Source organism: Drosophila busckii, chromosome 3L, assembly GCF_011750605.1.
Source record: "Drosophila busckii strain San Diego stock center, stock number 13000-0081.31 chromosome 3L, ASM1175060v1, whole genome shotgun sequence".
Classification (NCBI taxonomy): domain Eukaryota; kingdom Metazoa; phylum Arthropoda; class Insecta; order Diptera; family Drosophilidae; genus Drosophila; species Drosophila busckii.
This window is the reverse complement of record NC_046606.1, coordinates 4551048-4567500: the sequence shown is the minus strand read 5'-3', so window position 1 is coordinate 4567500 and position 16453 is coordinate 4551048. Positions and strand designations below refer to the sequence as shown.

The window sequence follows — 16453 nt, the reverse complement described above, 5'->3', positions numbered from 1 at the left end:
TAAATAAAAACTTGTTTATAATTTAAAAACTTTAATAAAGCAAGCTTAAAAATGCATTTCGAACGTTAAACAAGCAGCTGTCTTCTTATTATATAAGTATTACGCGGCTCAGGTAGGCTGGACAAGAAAATTATTTAATAGCACAGTTTGCCAGTTTGCTTGTTAGCTGCTCGCCCTCAGTAGTCAACAGGAAATTATCCTTCCAAACAGCAATACCATCAGCATTGGTTTTAAAGTCTTCTGAAAGCTTCTCCCAGACCTTCTTCTTGGGGTTCAGCTGCTCATCGGGTGTGCCACTGTAGCCATCGAAAGCAAGGCGACTACCAGGCTTGGCTGCAGCCGGCACAATAATCGGTTCCACAACAGTATGATCGGCGCTATAAGTAATAAGGCTATTGAGCTGTTTATAGTAGAAGTAAAGTTCCTTACTTGGACGTGCACAAGACCATGCCTTCTGATAAAATGCCACGCATTTTGGAAGGCTTCAAATTGCACAAAACAGCTACCAGGCGCTGATCCAGCTCCTCCACTGTAACAAACTTAACCAGACCACTGATGATGGTGCGTGGTTGCGCCTCTGCCAAGTCAATTTTTAATACATAGAGTGTATCTGCATCTGGATGACGTGCAACCTCAATAACCTTGCCCACGCGTATATCCAGACGATGTGGCGCATTCTCATCTGCAGCAGCAGCAGCCGGCGCTGCGCCAGCCTTGACCTTGGCAGGTGGTGGATAAGCAGCGGCGGTAAGTTTTCTAAAGTACATAAAGTTAAGTTATTATATCAAGCTTTAAATTTTTAGTTGACGTTCTACTAACTGCAGCTCTGGTGACTCAAAAGTCTTGCGAATTGGCTCCAGCAGGCGATTAATGTATTTCTCCACTGATGCCTTGAGATCACCTGGATGCAGCTTGTTATCTGCATAGTACTGCTCCAAGTCGGCAAAGTTGTTGAACGTAACATCGCCGCCATTGTCAGGAGCACGTAGAATCTCAAAGCCCTCTCCTTCCTTGAAGAGCGAGAAGAGCACATGCTTGACAAAGGAGAGCAGACCGTTGTCGGCAATATTGCCGGGTTCACAGAAGGCCTTCTTTAGCTTCTTCTTCACGTTGGCGGGTGAATCGAGCAAATCAATCTTGGAGTCCTCTTCTGAGGAAGACATCTTGCCGCCAGCCAAGCCAGGGACTACAAATAATAAAGGTAAGTTAGTTACTATAAACATGACTCATTTGTTAACACAACAATGTTGACTCACCCATGGGATTCATGAAGTGAATGCGCTTCTCATAGCCCAGCTGTGGCAAATACTTCTCGGAGAATGTAAAGATCTTGCGCTGATCTACGCCACCAAACTGCGCATCTACCTTAAGGTACTCCTCATCCAGTCCTTGCAGGCCAGGATATAACAAACCAGAGAGCAGTGGATATTCCACCTGCTTAACAACTTCAGCACCCGCCTTCTTGGCATCATGTATTGTCACCAGCGAGCTGAGTTTGTAGACATCTAGTGTGTACTCCTTGGACAACTGATAGTCGCTGCCCTTGACAAACTTTAGCTTATCCAGTGGCACGCCAATGGAACTCAGCATAGCCTTAATGACCTGTTCGTAGTATTTGGTGCGCAGCTCCAGCAGCGACCAGGGCGCCTTCATGTTATCCAAATAGGCGTGCAAATCAGCAAACAGTATGGTCACTTCACAGCCGGCTTTCAGAAAGTCGGCTATCTTGGACATAGGCACAAAGTAGGCAACATGTGGCTTGCCTGTGGTAGCAGTTCCCCAGTAAATCTTTAAATCGCGCTCTGCCAGCACTTTTTGCAGCTTATCCTCGCCCAGTGTCTCTTGGAGATTGCGGGTGATAAGCTGCTTCTTTTCCTCAACGCTTAAAGAACCAACCATTTTTGTTTTTGTGCGTTGTTAATAACTTTTAAGTGCACGTTTGCGAATTAGTGGCCAAGAAAGAGAAAGAGAAATGCATGCGTGGTGGCCAGTGCTGCCGGATCGATATTAGCAATGCTCACAGCTGTTGTGCAATTTGTATCCAAGTGGCAACACTACGCGCTATTAAATGTAAACAAACTTTAGTTGCACTAATTTTTAACTGAAAATGTTAAATTTTAGACGCGTATTAGCGCCAAGACGCTGCCTACTGACTTCGGCAAGACTTTCACACAAGGACGTACGCGTGCGTTTTGCGCCCAGCCCCACAGGACAGCTGCATCTTGGAGGACTGCGCACAGCGCTTTATAATTTTCTATACACACGTCATGTAGGCGGCAAATTTTTGCTACGGATAGAGGATACGGATCAAACGCGGCTGGTGCCGGGTGCTACAGAGCAACTCATAGAGGATCTGCTGTGGGCAGGCATAGAAATCGATGAAGGTCCTGGTTTTGGCGGTGATAGAGCACCTTATATACAAAGTCAACGCACGCAGCTGTACAGGTGAGTTAATAAGGCAACAAAAGGTTAAAGATTAATAAGTAAAGATCTTCATAGCGCTGCGGTAGAGCAGCTGCTGCAGTCAGGTCACGCCTATCGCTGCTTTTGTACAGAACGCCGCTTGGAACTCTTACGCAAGGAGGCGCTACGTACGCGTCAAGTACCACGCTATGATAACAAATGCCGGCAGCTAACTGCAGCGCAGTTGGAGCAACTGTTAGCCAAGGGCACTCCCTATTGCATACGCTTTAAGCTCACATCGCATGAGGAGCCGCTGCAGGATCTAATCTATGGCAGCGTAGCGCATAATGTCAGCGAAACCGAAGGTGATCCTGTCATCATGAAGAGCGATAATTTTCCCACATATCATTTGGCCAATGTGGTAGATGATCATCATATGGGCATAACACATGTGCTGCGTGGTGTGGAGTGGCAAATATCAACCACAAAGCATTTGCTGCTTTATAAGTAAGCATAATCTCTGAAATTTTGTATACAATTTATATAGAAACTTTTTTGCAGCGCCTTTGGCTGGCAGCCACCACAATTTGGGCATTTGCCGCTGTTAGTGAATGCGGATGGCACCAAGCTCAGCAAGCGCCAGGGTGATATAGGCATAACACAGTTTCGTGAACGTGGTTACTTCCCAACAGCTCTACTGAATTATATAGTAAGCGCAGGCGGTGGCTTTGAGCACAAAGCTAATGCCAAGCCACAGTTATTAACGCTGCAGCAATTGGCGACAGAATTTAGCTTGGAGCGCGTTAATGCTCATCCGTCCAGACTAAATGCAGAGCTGCTGAATGATTACAATCAGCTAGAGATTAAGCAGCGATTGGCGCATAAGGAAACACGTTTGCAGCTGGTGCAGCATGTGCAACAGCTGGTCAAGCAGGCCTATCCCGAGCAGTAAGTGCCTTCAATCTTATCAATCCATTTATAATAAATCACAAAAATTTGCAGCAACAATTTGGACTTGGCTGAGGCACATATAACTGAAGTGCTGCAGTGGGCAGCGCAACGCTTGACGCTGTTACAGGATTTAACTAGCAGCAAGTTGAGCTTTCTCTGGGTGAAGCCACACAACTATGAATTGCAGCATCTAAGCGTGGAGCAATTACAGCAGCTGTTGCAACAACTAACAGCCTTGCAACAATTTCACAAGGATGAACTTAATGTCACGCTCAAAGCTTATGCGCAAACAACAAAAGTTAAATTTCCCATATTGATGAAAACGCTACGTGGCGCTTTGAGTGGCCTACAAGAAGGTCCTGGTGTAGCTGAAATGATGGAAATCCTAGGCAAGGCTGTGGTGTTGCAACGTCTGCAAGAAAGTTTAAAGCAAAACAACAAATTGCAGCTAGAACTCTGACTAAATTTTATTTAATTAAGAGTTAAGACTTGTTAAGAGTTGCACATTAAATATGTTGTGTATATGTATATATGTAGTTTATTTATAAACTTTGTTGTTGAGATTAAGCTATGAGTAAACTGTAGTTATTTGTTTAAACTGATGGCCAATATTTACTAAAGAAACGCTTCGGCCTGACATAGAGACCACGCCTACATTTATAATATATATGTATGTATTAATACGTATTTTTGTTTATAGTTATGTTTGTATTTAACTAAAGTCGCGATTGGTTAGCACAATGGGCGCCATAAGACTCCAGCCGTAGATAAAGATGCCCAACCAGCTGGAAATGATTTTAACCCACATAGAAGCCTCATTGCCATTGAACAGCTGTATATCCGAGTTGGGTTTGTACCAGTTGGTCAAAGTCATCATGACATACAAGGAAGCTACAGAATATACATATTTAGTAAATGATTCGTTAGCTTAAACACTCTTACTAACCGCAGACGAGCACTGTATGGAAAGCAGTCCAGCTGTAGGTAACTCCATCGGTTTCATTGTCAGTAGCCGGCTTGCCATCAACTTGTCCGGACTCTGTGTCTGATATAGCTTCTGTTAAAACTAGATTAGTTTAAGGTAGGTCGACCATTGTCGTTACACAGTTTCAAGTAACCAAAAGTACCGTTGGGTTAAACGTTAGTGGAAGATATATAAATAAATAAATCAAAAGAAGTGTTGCGCAAATATACAAAAGTGTGTTAGTAATTATTAGCCACGAATAAATGAGAAGCGTGTGTGTGTGTAATAATGAATGTGCGTAAGTTCGTGTAAGACTGTGAAAGCTGCATGACGACATTGATACATAAAGCTGATGAACGTACCACGTTTCTCGCTGCTGTCATGATTAATCTTGGACACCTCCACAGCAGAGCTGAAGCAATTGTAGAGTATGCAAAGCAGCCAGACGACCAGGCCAATAATGTTGGTGGTATCAAAGGTAACCTTGGAGTTGTGTGTGGGTGGAGCCATAGTAGTGGTCACATTAGACAGATCCTCCATCAAACCAAACATGCCAGGATTGCAGGCTTTCTCTACAAATTATAGAATGAGTAAACATACAATTAGATTTGAGCATTAAAAGCTACCCGGATTGTTAGCCACAGCGGACCAGGTCAAATAGATGGTGTAGAGCGTCACCAGCGAGCTTTGCAGCAAACCAGAGTGCGGCAGACGTTCCTGCACTGCAGGCAGCACAGAAATTATGCTTATGACCAAGCAGAGTATAAGATTGATGGAAATGAAGAACTTGTTAATGCCGCAGCCAGTGGACTGTAAAGAAAAGAAATTCACATGCCGTAAAGTAAGCTTAAGTTGCAAATTTGTATCTTACAGTAGTAAAGTAGATATAAAGCAAAGTAATGCCAGTAAGCGAAGCTATATAACCAAGTAGAGTAACACCAGCTAAAGCATAGTAGTAGCCACGATTGTTCTCCGCATTTTCTGCAAATTACATACAATTTAGAAACTGCCAAATCGAATTAATATTAAGCCTCACCAATCCAATTTTCAGCCACACTATGCGCAAAGTCCACAATTATAATCAGCTGCACAAGTATAAAGGCCAGTCCACCTATGAGTCCTACCCACATCATGGCAGGACCAAATGAGCCATCTGGTATAAAGATAGCAGCAATGGAAGCGCCAAAGCAGATCAAGAACTTCAATGGCCAAAACTCATTCTGTATATGCGAACGCGGATCACGAGAGCTCTTGACGCCCAGCATAATCACCGCCATCAAGGTAAAGAAACAAGCTAAGCCAAAGCATAGACGATAGACTGCCATATAACCCAAAGCATATTCACAATCCACTTGCAGCGATCCGCCCGATAAAGCGCCTATAGTCTTGGCACTATACGTCGAAGTAGAGTTAACGCAAAAAGGTAGTTTCTTCAGCGTATCCTGTAATCCTGGCGAGAGTGCTATGGCGCCCAGCACTGTGCCCACGAGCAGCATAAAGGCGTACATAAAACGCGACGAGGAAGAGTTCTTGCATGTGGGACATGCGGAGCAACACATGCTGGCTGCAGTGCCAGTGCAGCAGAGCGCGCACTAAAAATAAATAATCAATATGTAAACATATGTTAGCGTTTTTATCTTCAAGTTGGTCGGCACTGAAAATTGATTTTTATGCTGTCTCAGCAGCTGCGCATTTAGTTTTTCCTATTTGATATTAGCTTAATTAGCTGTATATCTACTTACCTGGGCAGCCGAACAAAGGCCTAAAGCAGCGCCCATTGTTTAACAGTCGAGTTTACTTTTGTTTATGAGTGTTTTTATTAAATATAGCAACAAAAGGTCGCAGACAAATCACTTTGTTTGGATACGGTTCGTCAAGTGTCATCCAGCACAAATACAGTGCAGCAAGTCAAACTGTGATCTTTCGAAGAAATAATAATATTGTGATTATATTATCGAGCTCAGTTTACTAATTGAATAAAAGGAATCTATTAGATAACTATAATTATCATTATTAATGATATTCATAGCATTTGTGTATATTTTGATGAACAGTGTTGCCTCAGCAATTGTTTCTATAATACTCTGACAGCCCTGGTTCATTGGTAACAAACTGTTCGATGACTCTAAAACTGTATCTAAATGGTTGACAGTTAATTGGCGGATAATCCATGATCCATGTTCGAGGCTCGTCTTAATAGTATGAGCTGCACTAATACGTATGACATACAGAAATAATTGCTATAATTTAGCGATGACGATTCGCCGTTTCGTTGCTTAGAGAGTGGGCTGCTTGCTATGTATAATAAAACTTCCATTAGTTTGTCAAATTTACTTTATCCTCGCTTTCGTACGATCTTAACGTACCAATCATACACAAATATGCAAAGGTCCAGATTTATTTATTAAAAAAGCTAAAATGCTCGCTTCCCGCACATCTCTAAATTGTCCCGCCGTTGGCGGGATTTGACGAGGAAAAAGCTGAATTGGCAGTACTGATTGCATGTATCTGTATCTGCGGGATAGTCTGTTAGTTCGCTGTTATTGTAAATTTGGTTGTAGAAGCGTACGGACGTTTACGCGCGTCGTCTGTTTTGTGAGCGTCTAGTTACGGTACTTTTTGTCGGTCTGCGCATATTGTCTGGTGCATTTTTGAAACAGTAGTGGTGGTTAACTCTGTGTATGTGTGAGTGCCGTGCATTTGAACAAGGAAAAGTGTAAAGCATTTGAAAGAAAGCAAGCGCAACTTGAATTAAAAAAAAAAAAAGAAGCGAAAAGAAAAAATAAATTAAAATGGCAACCGAAGTAGCTCAAATACCCGCTGAGGAAACGCCTGCAGTTGCAGTAGCAGCAAGCACAGAAAATGCTGCTGCCGAACAGGCGGAAAAACCTGCTGCCGAGCCTGTCGCCGCAACTGAGAACGCTGCCGCCGCCCAAGACAACAACAAAGAGGATGCAAAGGCGTCACCAGCAGCCGCTGCTGATGGGGCTGCCGATGCAAAGAAAGATGGTGGCGAAGCCGCTGCGACTGCCGCTGCAGCGCCAGCAAAATCAGAAGCGCCAGCACAAAAGTTCAATGTGCACAAGACCAATTTTGAAAAGGACATTATCTATCTGTATCAGTTTTCGCGCACCCCCCTGCTGCCATCGCTCTCGCCATATTGCTTGAAAGTGGAGACTTGGCTGCGTCTGGTCGGACTGAAGTATGAGGTAAATTTTCCATTAAAACACACATGTAATTTTCCAGCAATTTTCACCAGCATATGTAATTTGTATAGTTTGAAGTTTTAACAATTACAATTTTCCCATTTTCCTCTGGCGGGTTTTTTTCATCATCATCCATCCATCCGCAGCAGCAATTTTCTGCCTGGCATATGTGTGTGAGTCTGTCTGCCTGTGTGTGTGTGTATTTTTGCGGTAGAGATTTTTTTCTACACACACGCATACATAAAAACCGCCATGATTGTGTGCTAAGCCTGTGACCTGACCGGCTCCGCGCACCGCGCCCTTATACCTACTAGCCATGCGCTGAAAAGGGATACATTTAGCATTTGCCTTTTCATTCTACAGCACACACACATACATACACAAACGCACGTACTTCCAATGCGTTGGTGTAGCTGTAAATGTGTATATGTGTGTGTGTGTGAGTGTCTCTTAGTTGAACCTGTAGCCCGAGAGTGCTTGTTCGTTGTTGTTGCTGGATTTTATTCCTGTCTGCTCATGTTTCTACATGTGGCTGTGTGAGTGCGAGCGTGTGTGTGTGTGTGTGTCTACAGCGTATACATAAAATTTGTGTGTGCGCCGACGCCACAGTGCTGCTCCGGTTGTCAACGGTCTCGATTTTGCTTCTCTCTCATAAGTTGTGCTTTATACTCCAATTCCCCCCTTCCACGCCATTCTGCTAGCTCCATTGCCTGCCCACACACTTGCGCAAAATTTTTGCACTTGGCACTCGGAGTTTTGCGCTCTCGCTCTCTTCTCGCTCTCAAATTGTGTGGTGTGGTGTGTATGTCTCTCACGCTCATATGCTCTTTGTCTTTGTGGAGCTGCAGCAGCAGCAGCAGCTGCAGCTTTGCTTCATTTAGTTTTATTATTTCATTTTTTTCTGCCTTTTCATGTGTTGTTTTCCAGCCTCTTTGCCATGCACAAATTCCAAGCCCCGTTTGTGCCCGTTTTGTAATTGCTTTTAATAAAAAATTGTTGCTGCAGTTTGTCTTCGCGTGGCCCCCGCCTAGCCGTCGTCGTCGTCGAAGCGTTGCCCTTATCTTTAAGTAGCCGCTAGACAAATGCCTGTCACTGTCCACTCACACTCTACACACATTCCATCCCCATAAGCAGCAGCAGCAGTAGCGGCAGCATTATTAGGCCCCAACATCGTCGTCGGCGCGCCGCTCCAAAAACGTTTAAAGCTTAAAGCGAAGGCGCGCGCGCTTGCCATGCGATGCGCTTTGCATATTTTTCATAATTTTTCACTACGACTTACAGCTTGGACAGAAATGGGTGCGGTCGTCGCTTCACCCGCACAGCGAATGCGATGGCGATGGCGACAACGCAATTGTTGTTTAATCTTATTAATTACATTGCTTAATGAAAATGCCACAAGGCGAGGAATGTTAATTGATGCCGAGGCCCAGGCCCAGGCCCAATGCCCAAAGAGCCGATGCGAGATAGCTAGAGTGAGATAGACATAGACGGAGGCGATAAAGTGCCAGCAGCTTTTGCCATATGCTACTTCAGTTGCAGCTCGGCTCATTGAATTGATTTATCGTCGGCTGCAATTGCATTTCACTTCACTTCCAAAAGAAAGCAGCAATTATGATTGACAGTACGTCAAAAAGCCCGCAGGCGAAACATTTGTACAACATAACATATGTACAATATATATGTAACTATTTATTTATGTGTAATGCACACTTTCCATTTTGTTCCGCTTGGTGATAACGCCGCAGCTTTGAAGCTTTGACAAAAGAGTGCAAGAGAGAGACAGCGAGCGAGAGCGAAAAGAGTTCAACAAACTTAACGGACCTTTGACATTTTATTTTCATTAATCATAAGCGACAAATGAGGAGGGGCGCCGCCTGTCTTTGTTAGACCCCCTTGACTCACCAGCGCTGATGTTGCAGTTGTTCGTTCTGTTGTTGTTGTTGTTTGCTGTGTTAAATGCATTTTGTATACATTATCAGAGGCGCAGCCTTGCCCAAAGTAAACAAGCGGCTCCTAGGCATATTTTTTTCACACCACAAGCGTTAGCGATGAGCGCGAGCGTGTCGAAACCATTAACAACTGGCAGGCAGGCAGGCAGGCAGGCACAACTACAACAACAACAGCAACTATAATAATTCAGGCGAGGCTGCTGCTGCTGCTGCTGTTAGCCGCCCGCATAGTTGGCATTCCAAAGTGACTGCCATTTGTAAGTGTGCTTGTATATTTATGCGTTTGTTTGTTGAATTGTGCAATTAATTCACTTTTTCAATATGCATTACAAATAAAGCAGCAGCCGCCGCTGCTGATACTGCTGCTGCTGTTGGTCTATAATGTTCATTATATGACCAGTCTGTGTGTGCATAAATTTCCATTTCAATTGAAATTCAAATTCGTTTTATGTGTGTAAATTGCTGCGGCGCAAAAATGCAAACGCAGGCCTCATTAATTCAAATGTTGGCGCGTTTGTGACGTACATTATTGCCAGCACAAAATGGTTTTCTTCATGCACGGTCTGGCAACGCTGCTGCGAAACTGCCCATATGCAACTGTACGTGTGTTTGTGTGTGGAAGTGAAGTTAGTTTTTGCTTTTGTGTGTTGTTGTTATATTAAATTTTTGCTGTTGATTTAAATGCAGCGCAACGTTGACTTTGCTTGCTTTTGTTGTTTTTAATTAATTGCCGCATATTTGTGTGTGCGAAACAAAAGGCAGCATACATAAATATGCTTATGCTCATGTATTTGTTTCTCTCTGCGTGAGTGTGTATGTGTGTGTGTGCAATAACTGCAGCTCCGACCGACAGTCGTTGCCTTTGTTGTTGCTCATTCAGCGTTGCTAAAACTCAGCTCTTGAGCTCTTGTTCTTGCTTCTTTCTTGCTCTTTCTTTTGCCCAAAGGGTGTGGATTTCCATTTCCACAATAATGCACTCTCACTTACACACACACACACGCAGGCACTCACACACTGGCAGACACTGCATAATTGCATTGGCGTGTTCAGCTTGTTGTTGTGTTCGTTCACTTAATCGCATGTTTTTTTCTTGTTCTTGCTTTTTGTCGCTGGCTTCTCGCCTGGGCCCAATGCAAAACAGCAAGCAGAAGAAGGAGAAAAACTCTACACTGCGCCAAAAGTGAGTCTACGCGCTCGCTTAATTGACATAATGATTTAATAAAAAAATAAACATTTGCATTGTGTAGCGACAATGCGTCGCCGGCTTTTGCGCCACCATTCCTCCTCCTAACCTAACCTACCCCCCGCATAGCTATGACAACAACTACAGTTATGCGTTTGCAACAACAACCGACACAGCCTTCCATTTAGAGCCGAGAGCCGGGCACGCCAGGCTTTTTGTGGATCATTGGAATTGAAATGTGCTGCGAAGGCGGATTCCACTCCCTTTGCCAGGCTCTCCGCACTCTCTTACTTACGCTCTCTCTCGCTCTCGCTCTCGGTCCGGTGTGTATTGCAACCACACCCTAAAGTGTGCGCGCCAAAGCATAAAATATAGTCAACTCTACAGAGAACATATTCAAATAATAAAGCCATAGCATAATTTATTATTGTTTAACGATCAAATTTCTAAAATATTTTCTGCTTTTGTTAACAATTTTACTGTTATATTTGTTTAGTCTGCATTTCTAATTAGAGAATATTGTATACATGGCTTGAAATGTATGCCGGACATAACTGTCACTTTATTTGCTTTGCGTTTTGCCTAGTTTAACGGTCAAAACCCATACGCCTGTATATGCGTACGTGTTAGCATGTTGTGTGGGGTGGAAAGTGCTGGGCCATGAAACTCTGGAACTGTCGGCTGAAGCAGCACTGGGCAACATTGGAAAATGTCAAAAAAAAAACTGAAATTTCAAATAGCGGCAATTGGAACTGAGACTGTATGCGTGTGCGCTCGTGTGTGTGTAATGCGCTGCGTGCGCCTGTGTGTGTGTGTGAGCACAGTGGGGGTAGTTGGGTGTTGGTTTGGTTTTTTTTTCGGGTACAGCTTTCCAAAGTGGTTGATTTGCGCCAGCATCCTCTCTCTCTCGCGTGTGTGTGCTCGCTGCTGTCGGCGTTTTTTGGCATACATACATATATTTTATATATAGGCCTATGTATGTCATGAGCGCCATCTAGCGTCCAGAACATTGGCCCCCGCCCAGGCGTGGGAGCAGATTGAACTACATTACAGTCACATTAGTCATGCACGCACACATACATACACACAGAGACACACGTATATGAATTGGAATGTGCCTGATATGAAAATTCGTATTTAAAAAGGGTGTATAATCAACTGCGCCCCACCCTCAATCACAAATATATTACTCATCTCGCTCAATAATACGCTTACTCATTGGGTTTTTCCCTCGTTTTCATTTACAGAATGTGGATCATAAGATGCGTTTCCGTTCGAAGAAGGGTCAACTGCCTTTCATTGAGCTGAATGGCGAAGAAATTGCCGACTCGGCTATTATCATCAAGGAGCTGTCGGCCAAGTATGACAAGAATCTGGATGCGGGTCTAACGGCCGAGCAGCGTAATGTGTCCTATGCAACGATTGCTATGCTGGAGAATCATCTCATCTGGATTATCTTCTACTGGCGCGCCAAGTATCCCGATAATGTGCTCAAGGGCTACAAAGTGAATTTGCAGCATGCGCTGGGTCTGCGTCTGCCCAACTCGATTTTGAACTTCTTCTTCAAAATAACATTCGGTCGCAAGGTAAAAACAAAAGAAAAACGAGAATACCAATCTCAATCAATCAGTTGCAGTTCTCTGAAACTGATAAAGGTACTCGAGAGGCCAAATGTTGTTTATGGCAATACGAGTCGGTTTTTCCGGCTGCACATTCATATGTCTCAGTATTGTTTTGTATGCTAGTGTGTGTGTATATATTTGTAAAATAAACAATAACAAATTGTATTGAATACACTGGGGTATTGCATTGCATTGCCTACCTAACCGGCCAAGCAGACCCAAAACATACAGACATATGTGTGAATATATATTTTGTATATATCAAGTTGGATCTAAACAATAATCGGCTGCATTGCTGGCTTTGTTTATATTCGGCGTTAAAAAATACGACACAAAACGTAGCTCTACAGCTCCTCATATAACCCAATTCAAATAATCAACACAATACACTGCTAAAAACATAAAACAGTAGACGCTCGTTAATTGAACCTGCTATGAAATAAAAAAAAAAAAACGAAATGTTTGTAGCTTTACTTTTCTTACAATCTAAATGTTCTGTAGTTAATGCCTTAGGCATTTTCTTAATTTCTATATATTTTTTATAGCTGCTATAAAAATTAGTTTTGTCTGTCATTGTAGTCTGTGTTTTTTATTTACTAGCATTTGATTGGCTACGCGTAGTTAGCACAGTAGCTAGTTGCTCTTTACCAAACTTCATTCAATTACTTTTAATTTAAAGCACAATTATCTAGCGTCTACTGTATAAATCCAAAACTTAAAACAAAAACAACAACTAAATTTGTCATTATCACTAACTCTGCATGGTGTTTTTTCTCTTTTTTTATTTCTTTTTCCCCCGCAAATATTTTTATTATGTTTATATTGAATGTATTTTTCCATTGTTGGTTAACTCTACCGCTAACTTTAAATATATAAATGTGTGTGCGTGTATTTGTATGTAAACTCCTAACACATTCACTTGGTTGTTGTGCATCCTCTGCAATTTGGTTTGCTCTTTAACAAAATAAACAAACAAATATAAAAAACCCCCATCAACAACAATCACAACCATCAACAAAATGTGGCAAACACCATTTCAAAACAACAAGTGGTTCCAGGGTACGAAAAAGCTCAAGGCGCATGGCATTGGCGTCCACAGCGCCGAGGAAATCGAGGAGTTCGGCAAGAACGATCTGAAGGTGCTCAGCGAGATGCTTGACTGCAAGCCATTCTTCTTTGGCGACGAGCCCACCAGCTTGGATGTGGTGGCATTTGCTGTGCTGTCGCAGCTGCACTATCTGTCCAAGGATATTACATATCCCTTGCGCGACTATATGACCGAGAAGTGCCCCAACTTGATTGGACACGTGTCGCGCATGAAGGACAAGTGCTTCCCCGACTGGGATGAGATCTGCACGAAGCTGGATCTGAATGCGCATATTCCCAAGCCAGAGTAAGTAACCAAAATCGATCTTATAATAAGCAGAAACTAAACTCTTAGCTTTATATTCTTCAGGCCAGAGACCAAGGAGGGCAAGGAAGGCGGTGAGCAGGAGAAATCAAATGAGCAGGAAGGTGCTGACGGTGACAAAATCGAGAAGGAGTTGGAGAAGGACAAGGTTAGTCTGTTGCAATTAAAAATTAGTGTTCCCAACTAAAAGATTTTCTTTTTTTTATCTCACAGTCGAACGAGAAGGAGTCGTCCGAGGAGAACAAGGAGAAGGAGGAGACAAAGTAAAGCGCCGTTAGTTATACATATATAGATCATATATGAAATTCGCTGGAGAGGAGCTAAACAACACCCCACATATATACATAGTACGATACTAAAATACTATATCTATATATAGTAATGCGCTATATAGCGCAGCTGCGTTCATATATTATATTACCATTTAAAGGCAGTAAAATCATTTAATACATAGGACAACTGTAAAGCCTGCAGGCAAACAGAAAAAGGTTATAAACATTATAAAAACAAAAACAAAAAAAAAAAAGAACGATCCACTCAAAACAAAAAAAAAAAAAACGTATATACAATAACGTAACGTAAAAACTTTGGACATCTTTTTTTATATATATACAAAGTAAAAAAAAGATAATGGTAAAAACAAGAAAAAAACATTTAGTATAAAATTATAAAAGTTTATACGTATAAGCTGAACAAAAAGAAACATTATAAAAATTAGTTAAAAAAGAACTCGAATGAAAAGTAAATCAAAGTGAGATAGCCAGAAAAGAGAGTAAAGGAAGGTGTAGGAACCCAGCATACCATTAAAGCATTAACCATTAGTTTTCATACAACAACAAAATATATATGATACACACACCACACACACACCGCCATGTATACACACATACATACACATATTGCATTATGCAGCAACTCGATGGTATTGTTTACTCTTCCAAAATTGATTAAGCTTAAAGTAAAACGTGTTGGCGCGTTTATAATGAAATATATAGATATATATATGATATGATATGATGATTTAAGGGTGATTGATGCTTAAGATTGAGGACAAGGGGAACGCTGCTGATAATTAAGTTTATTTTTTATATATTATATGATTGCAAATAGTAATTTTTTATTCATGTGTGCAAATAATTAATTAAATACCAGCAACAGCAACAAAAATATTGCAAATTATTTACTTATAATTATATATACATACATTATATACGCTCCCCCCTTAACATAAAGATGTGTATAAAACAACAAAAAAAATGCAAAACGAAAAAAAAAGGATAATTGTATGTTAAATAATTTTTTGATATTATTGTTTCTTATGATTTTACACTTTGAGCATTTGTTTTGCTCAGCGTTGCTTTATATGTTTTCAAAAACGAATTCGAACCAAAAAAAAAACAACTGATATATACAAAAAAATACTCGGCAAAATTATACAAAACAAAAAACTAAATAAATTTTTGTAGAAAAATACTTTTTTTGAATATTTTTGGTACAAAAAAACAAAAACGAACAAAATTTACAAGCGCTTTCGATTTTATGTTCAATTTTTTTATATGTTTTATACAATAAATATTTAATTTTAATTATGCAAATATATAAATATATATGTATACATAAACATAATTTCTATTGTAATTAACGCTGCATCAAAAGAATCATAAAACATAAAAAACATTAAGTAAACTTTCATAAATTAGAAGAATCTGAGACAAGAAACTTTCAACTGAGCATTTAGCTCGTATACTGCCTTTTTGTTGAGTTTCTTATAACGGTTTCTTTCTTGCTGTCCCAAACTCACTTGCACTCTCTCCATAACACACACGCCCACAATCTCTACACACACCCACACACATAAGCCACGCAAAGAGCAAAGATACAAAATATGGCATAGAGAAAAGAATCAGTAAGCATTGCGAGCAAACAAAACACAACAAAACAAAAGAAAACAAAACAAATTTTTAATAGGTTAAAAATACTATAAAGAGAAAAACCAACCGAGAGCAAAACAAAAGCGAAAAATACAAATATTTAGCGCCAAATGCGATGTGCAATGGGGCGTACAGAAAGCTAAAAGAAACAACAATAAATTTGGAGAGTTGAGCATGCATTTAAAACAAAAAATAAAAATAAAAAGCGCAACTGCCGACACGAGCAATTTCGATAGAAGAAAAGCAGTAAAGCATGAAGCATGAAATGAAAAGAAAAGAAAATCTCCATAACGATACGATTTGTAGACTATGCAAGTATTTTTATGTATTAAAGGTTATGTTGTAAGTTTTTATCACAATATTTGTATTGTAGCTGCTCAGTGTTTTATATGATTATATAAAATGGATCAAAAAAACAAATATGATAAACCAACCGGACAGAAAAACAAAAAAAAAAAACACAAAAAACAAAACAACCAACAAATTATTGTATTACATACATCTTATATATAATAAATATGCTTCTTAATAAAACAAAAACAAATATGTACTGAAACTTATTTATGACGTTCAGGATTTGCTGAAGACAAACCACGCACACACTCGTGTCTCATTTTTTAAGCCTCTGCGGGGTTACAGCAGTCAGAAAAAAGAAAACAAAAAATTAATTATGATACTTGAGTTATCTTTGACGTATAGTTCTGATAACTTGTTAAAATTGTAGCTGGCCTAATGCTTAGAATAATTAAATTATCTAACTGCAAATTGATAGCAGTCTGCTGTCTTTCGTTTGCACGTATGTAGCTGTGTGTTCAGATATAGCATGGCTATAT

General features: G+C 40.9%; 4 protein-coding genes across 7 annotated transcripts; 2 read left to right on the top strand and 2 right to left on the bottom strand.

Moving 5' to 3' along the window:
* Positions 1–45: 45 nt before the first annotated feature.
* On the bottom strand, positions 46–1899 carry LOC108598793 (tyrosine--tRNA ligase, cytoplasmic). The gene is made up of 4 exons (XM_017985512.1): positions 1257–1899; positions 820–1186; positions 430–756; positions 46–377 (listed from the first exon to the last, which is right to left on the bottom strand). The coding sequence occupies exons 1-4, from the start codon at positions 1897–1899 to the stop codon at positions 131–133; spliced, it is 1584 nt and encodes a 527-aa protein (XP_017841001.1). The 3' UTR covers positions 46–130.
* A 178-nt stretch (positions 1900–2077) lies between these two features.
* Positions 2078–3829, top strand: LOC108600211 (probable glutamate--tRNA ligase, mitochondrial). The gene is made up of 4 exons (XM_017987627.1): positions 2078–2445; positions 2500–2910; positions 2965–3351; positions 3406–3829. Exons 1-4 carry the CDS (start codon positions 2108–2110, stop codon positions 3812–3814), a joined length of 1545 nt encoding a protein of 514 aa, XP_017843116.1. The 5' UTR covers positions 2078–2107; the 3' UTR covers positions 3815–3829.
* Positions 3830–3882: 53 nt separating this feature from the next.
* Positions 3883–6167, bottom strand: LOC108600212 (serine incorporator 1). Of its 3 annotated transcripts, none has more exons than XM_017987631.2 (7): positions 6061–6167; positions 5355–5910; positions 5190–5299; positions 4945–5128; positions 4681–4890; positions 4301–4399; positions 3883–4245 (listed from the first exon to the last, which is right to left on the bottom strand). In XM_017987631.2, exons 1-7 carry the CDS (start codon positions 6094–6096, stop codon positions 4067–4069), a joined length of 1374 nt encoding a protein of 457 aa, XP_017843120.1. In that variant the 5' UTR covers positions 6097–6167; the 3' UTR covers positions 3883–4066. The 3 variants fall into 3 exon arrangements, with proteins under 3 accessions (XP_017843120.1, XP_017843119.1, XP_017843118.1); XM_017987630.2 differs by having other exon boundaries at positions 3884–4245; positions 4301–4411; XM_017987629.2 differs by having other exon boundaries at positions 3886–4245; positions 4301–4420.
* Positions 6168–6856: 689 nt separating this feature from the next.
* LOC108600213 (failed axon connections) lies at positions 6857–14202 on the top strand. 2 transcript variants are annotated; one of them, XM_017987633.2, is made up of 5 exons: positions 6857–7527; positions 11904–12242; positions 13337–13671; positions 13735–13837; positions 13903–14202. In XM_017987633.2, the coding sequence occupies exons 1-5, from the start codon at positions 7111–7113 to the stop codon at positions 13954–13956; spliced, it is 1248 nt and encodes a 415-aa protein (XP_017843122.1). In that variant the 5' UTR covers positions 6857–7110; the 3' UTR covers positions 13957–14202. The 2 variants fall into 2 exon arrangements, with proteins under 2 accessions (XP_017843122.1, XP_017843121.1); XM_017987632.2 differs by having other exon boundaries at positions 13328–13671.
* The last annotated feature ends 2251 nt before the right edge of the window (positions 14203–16453 follow it).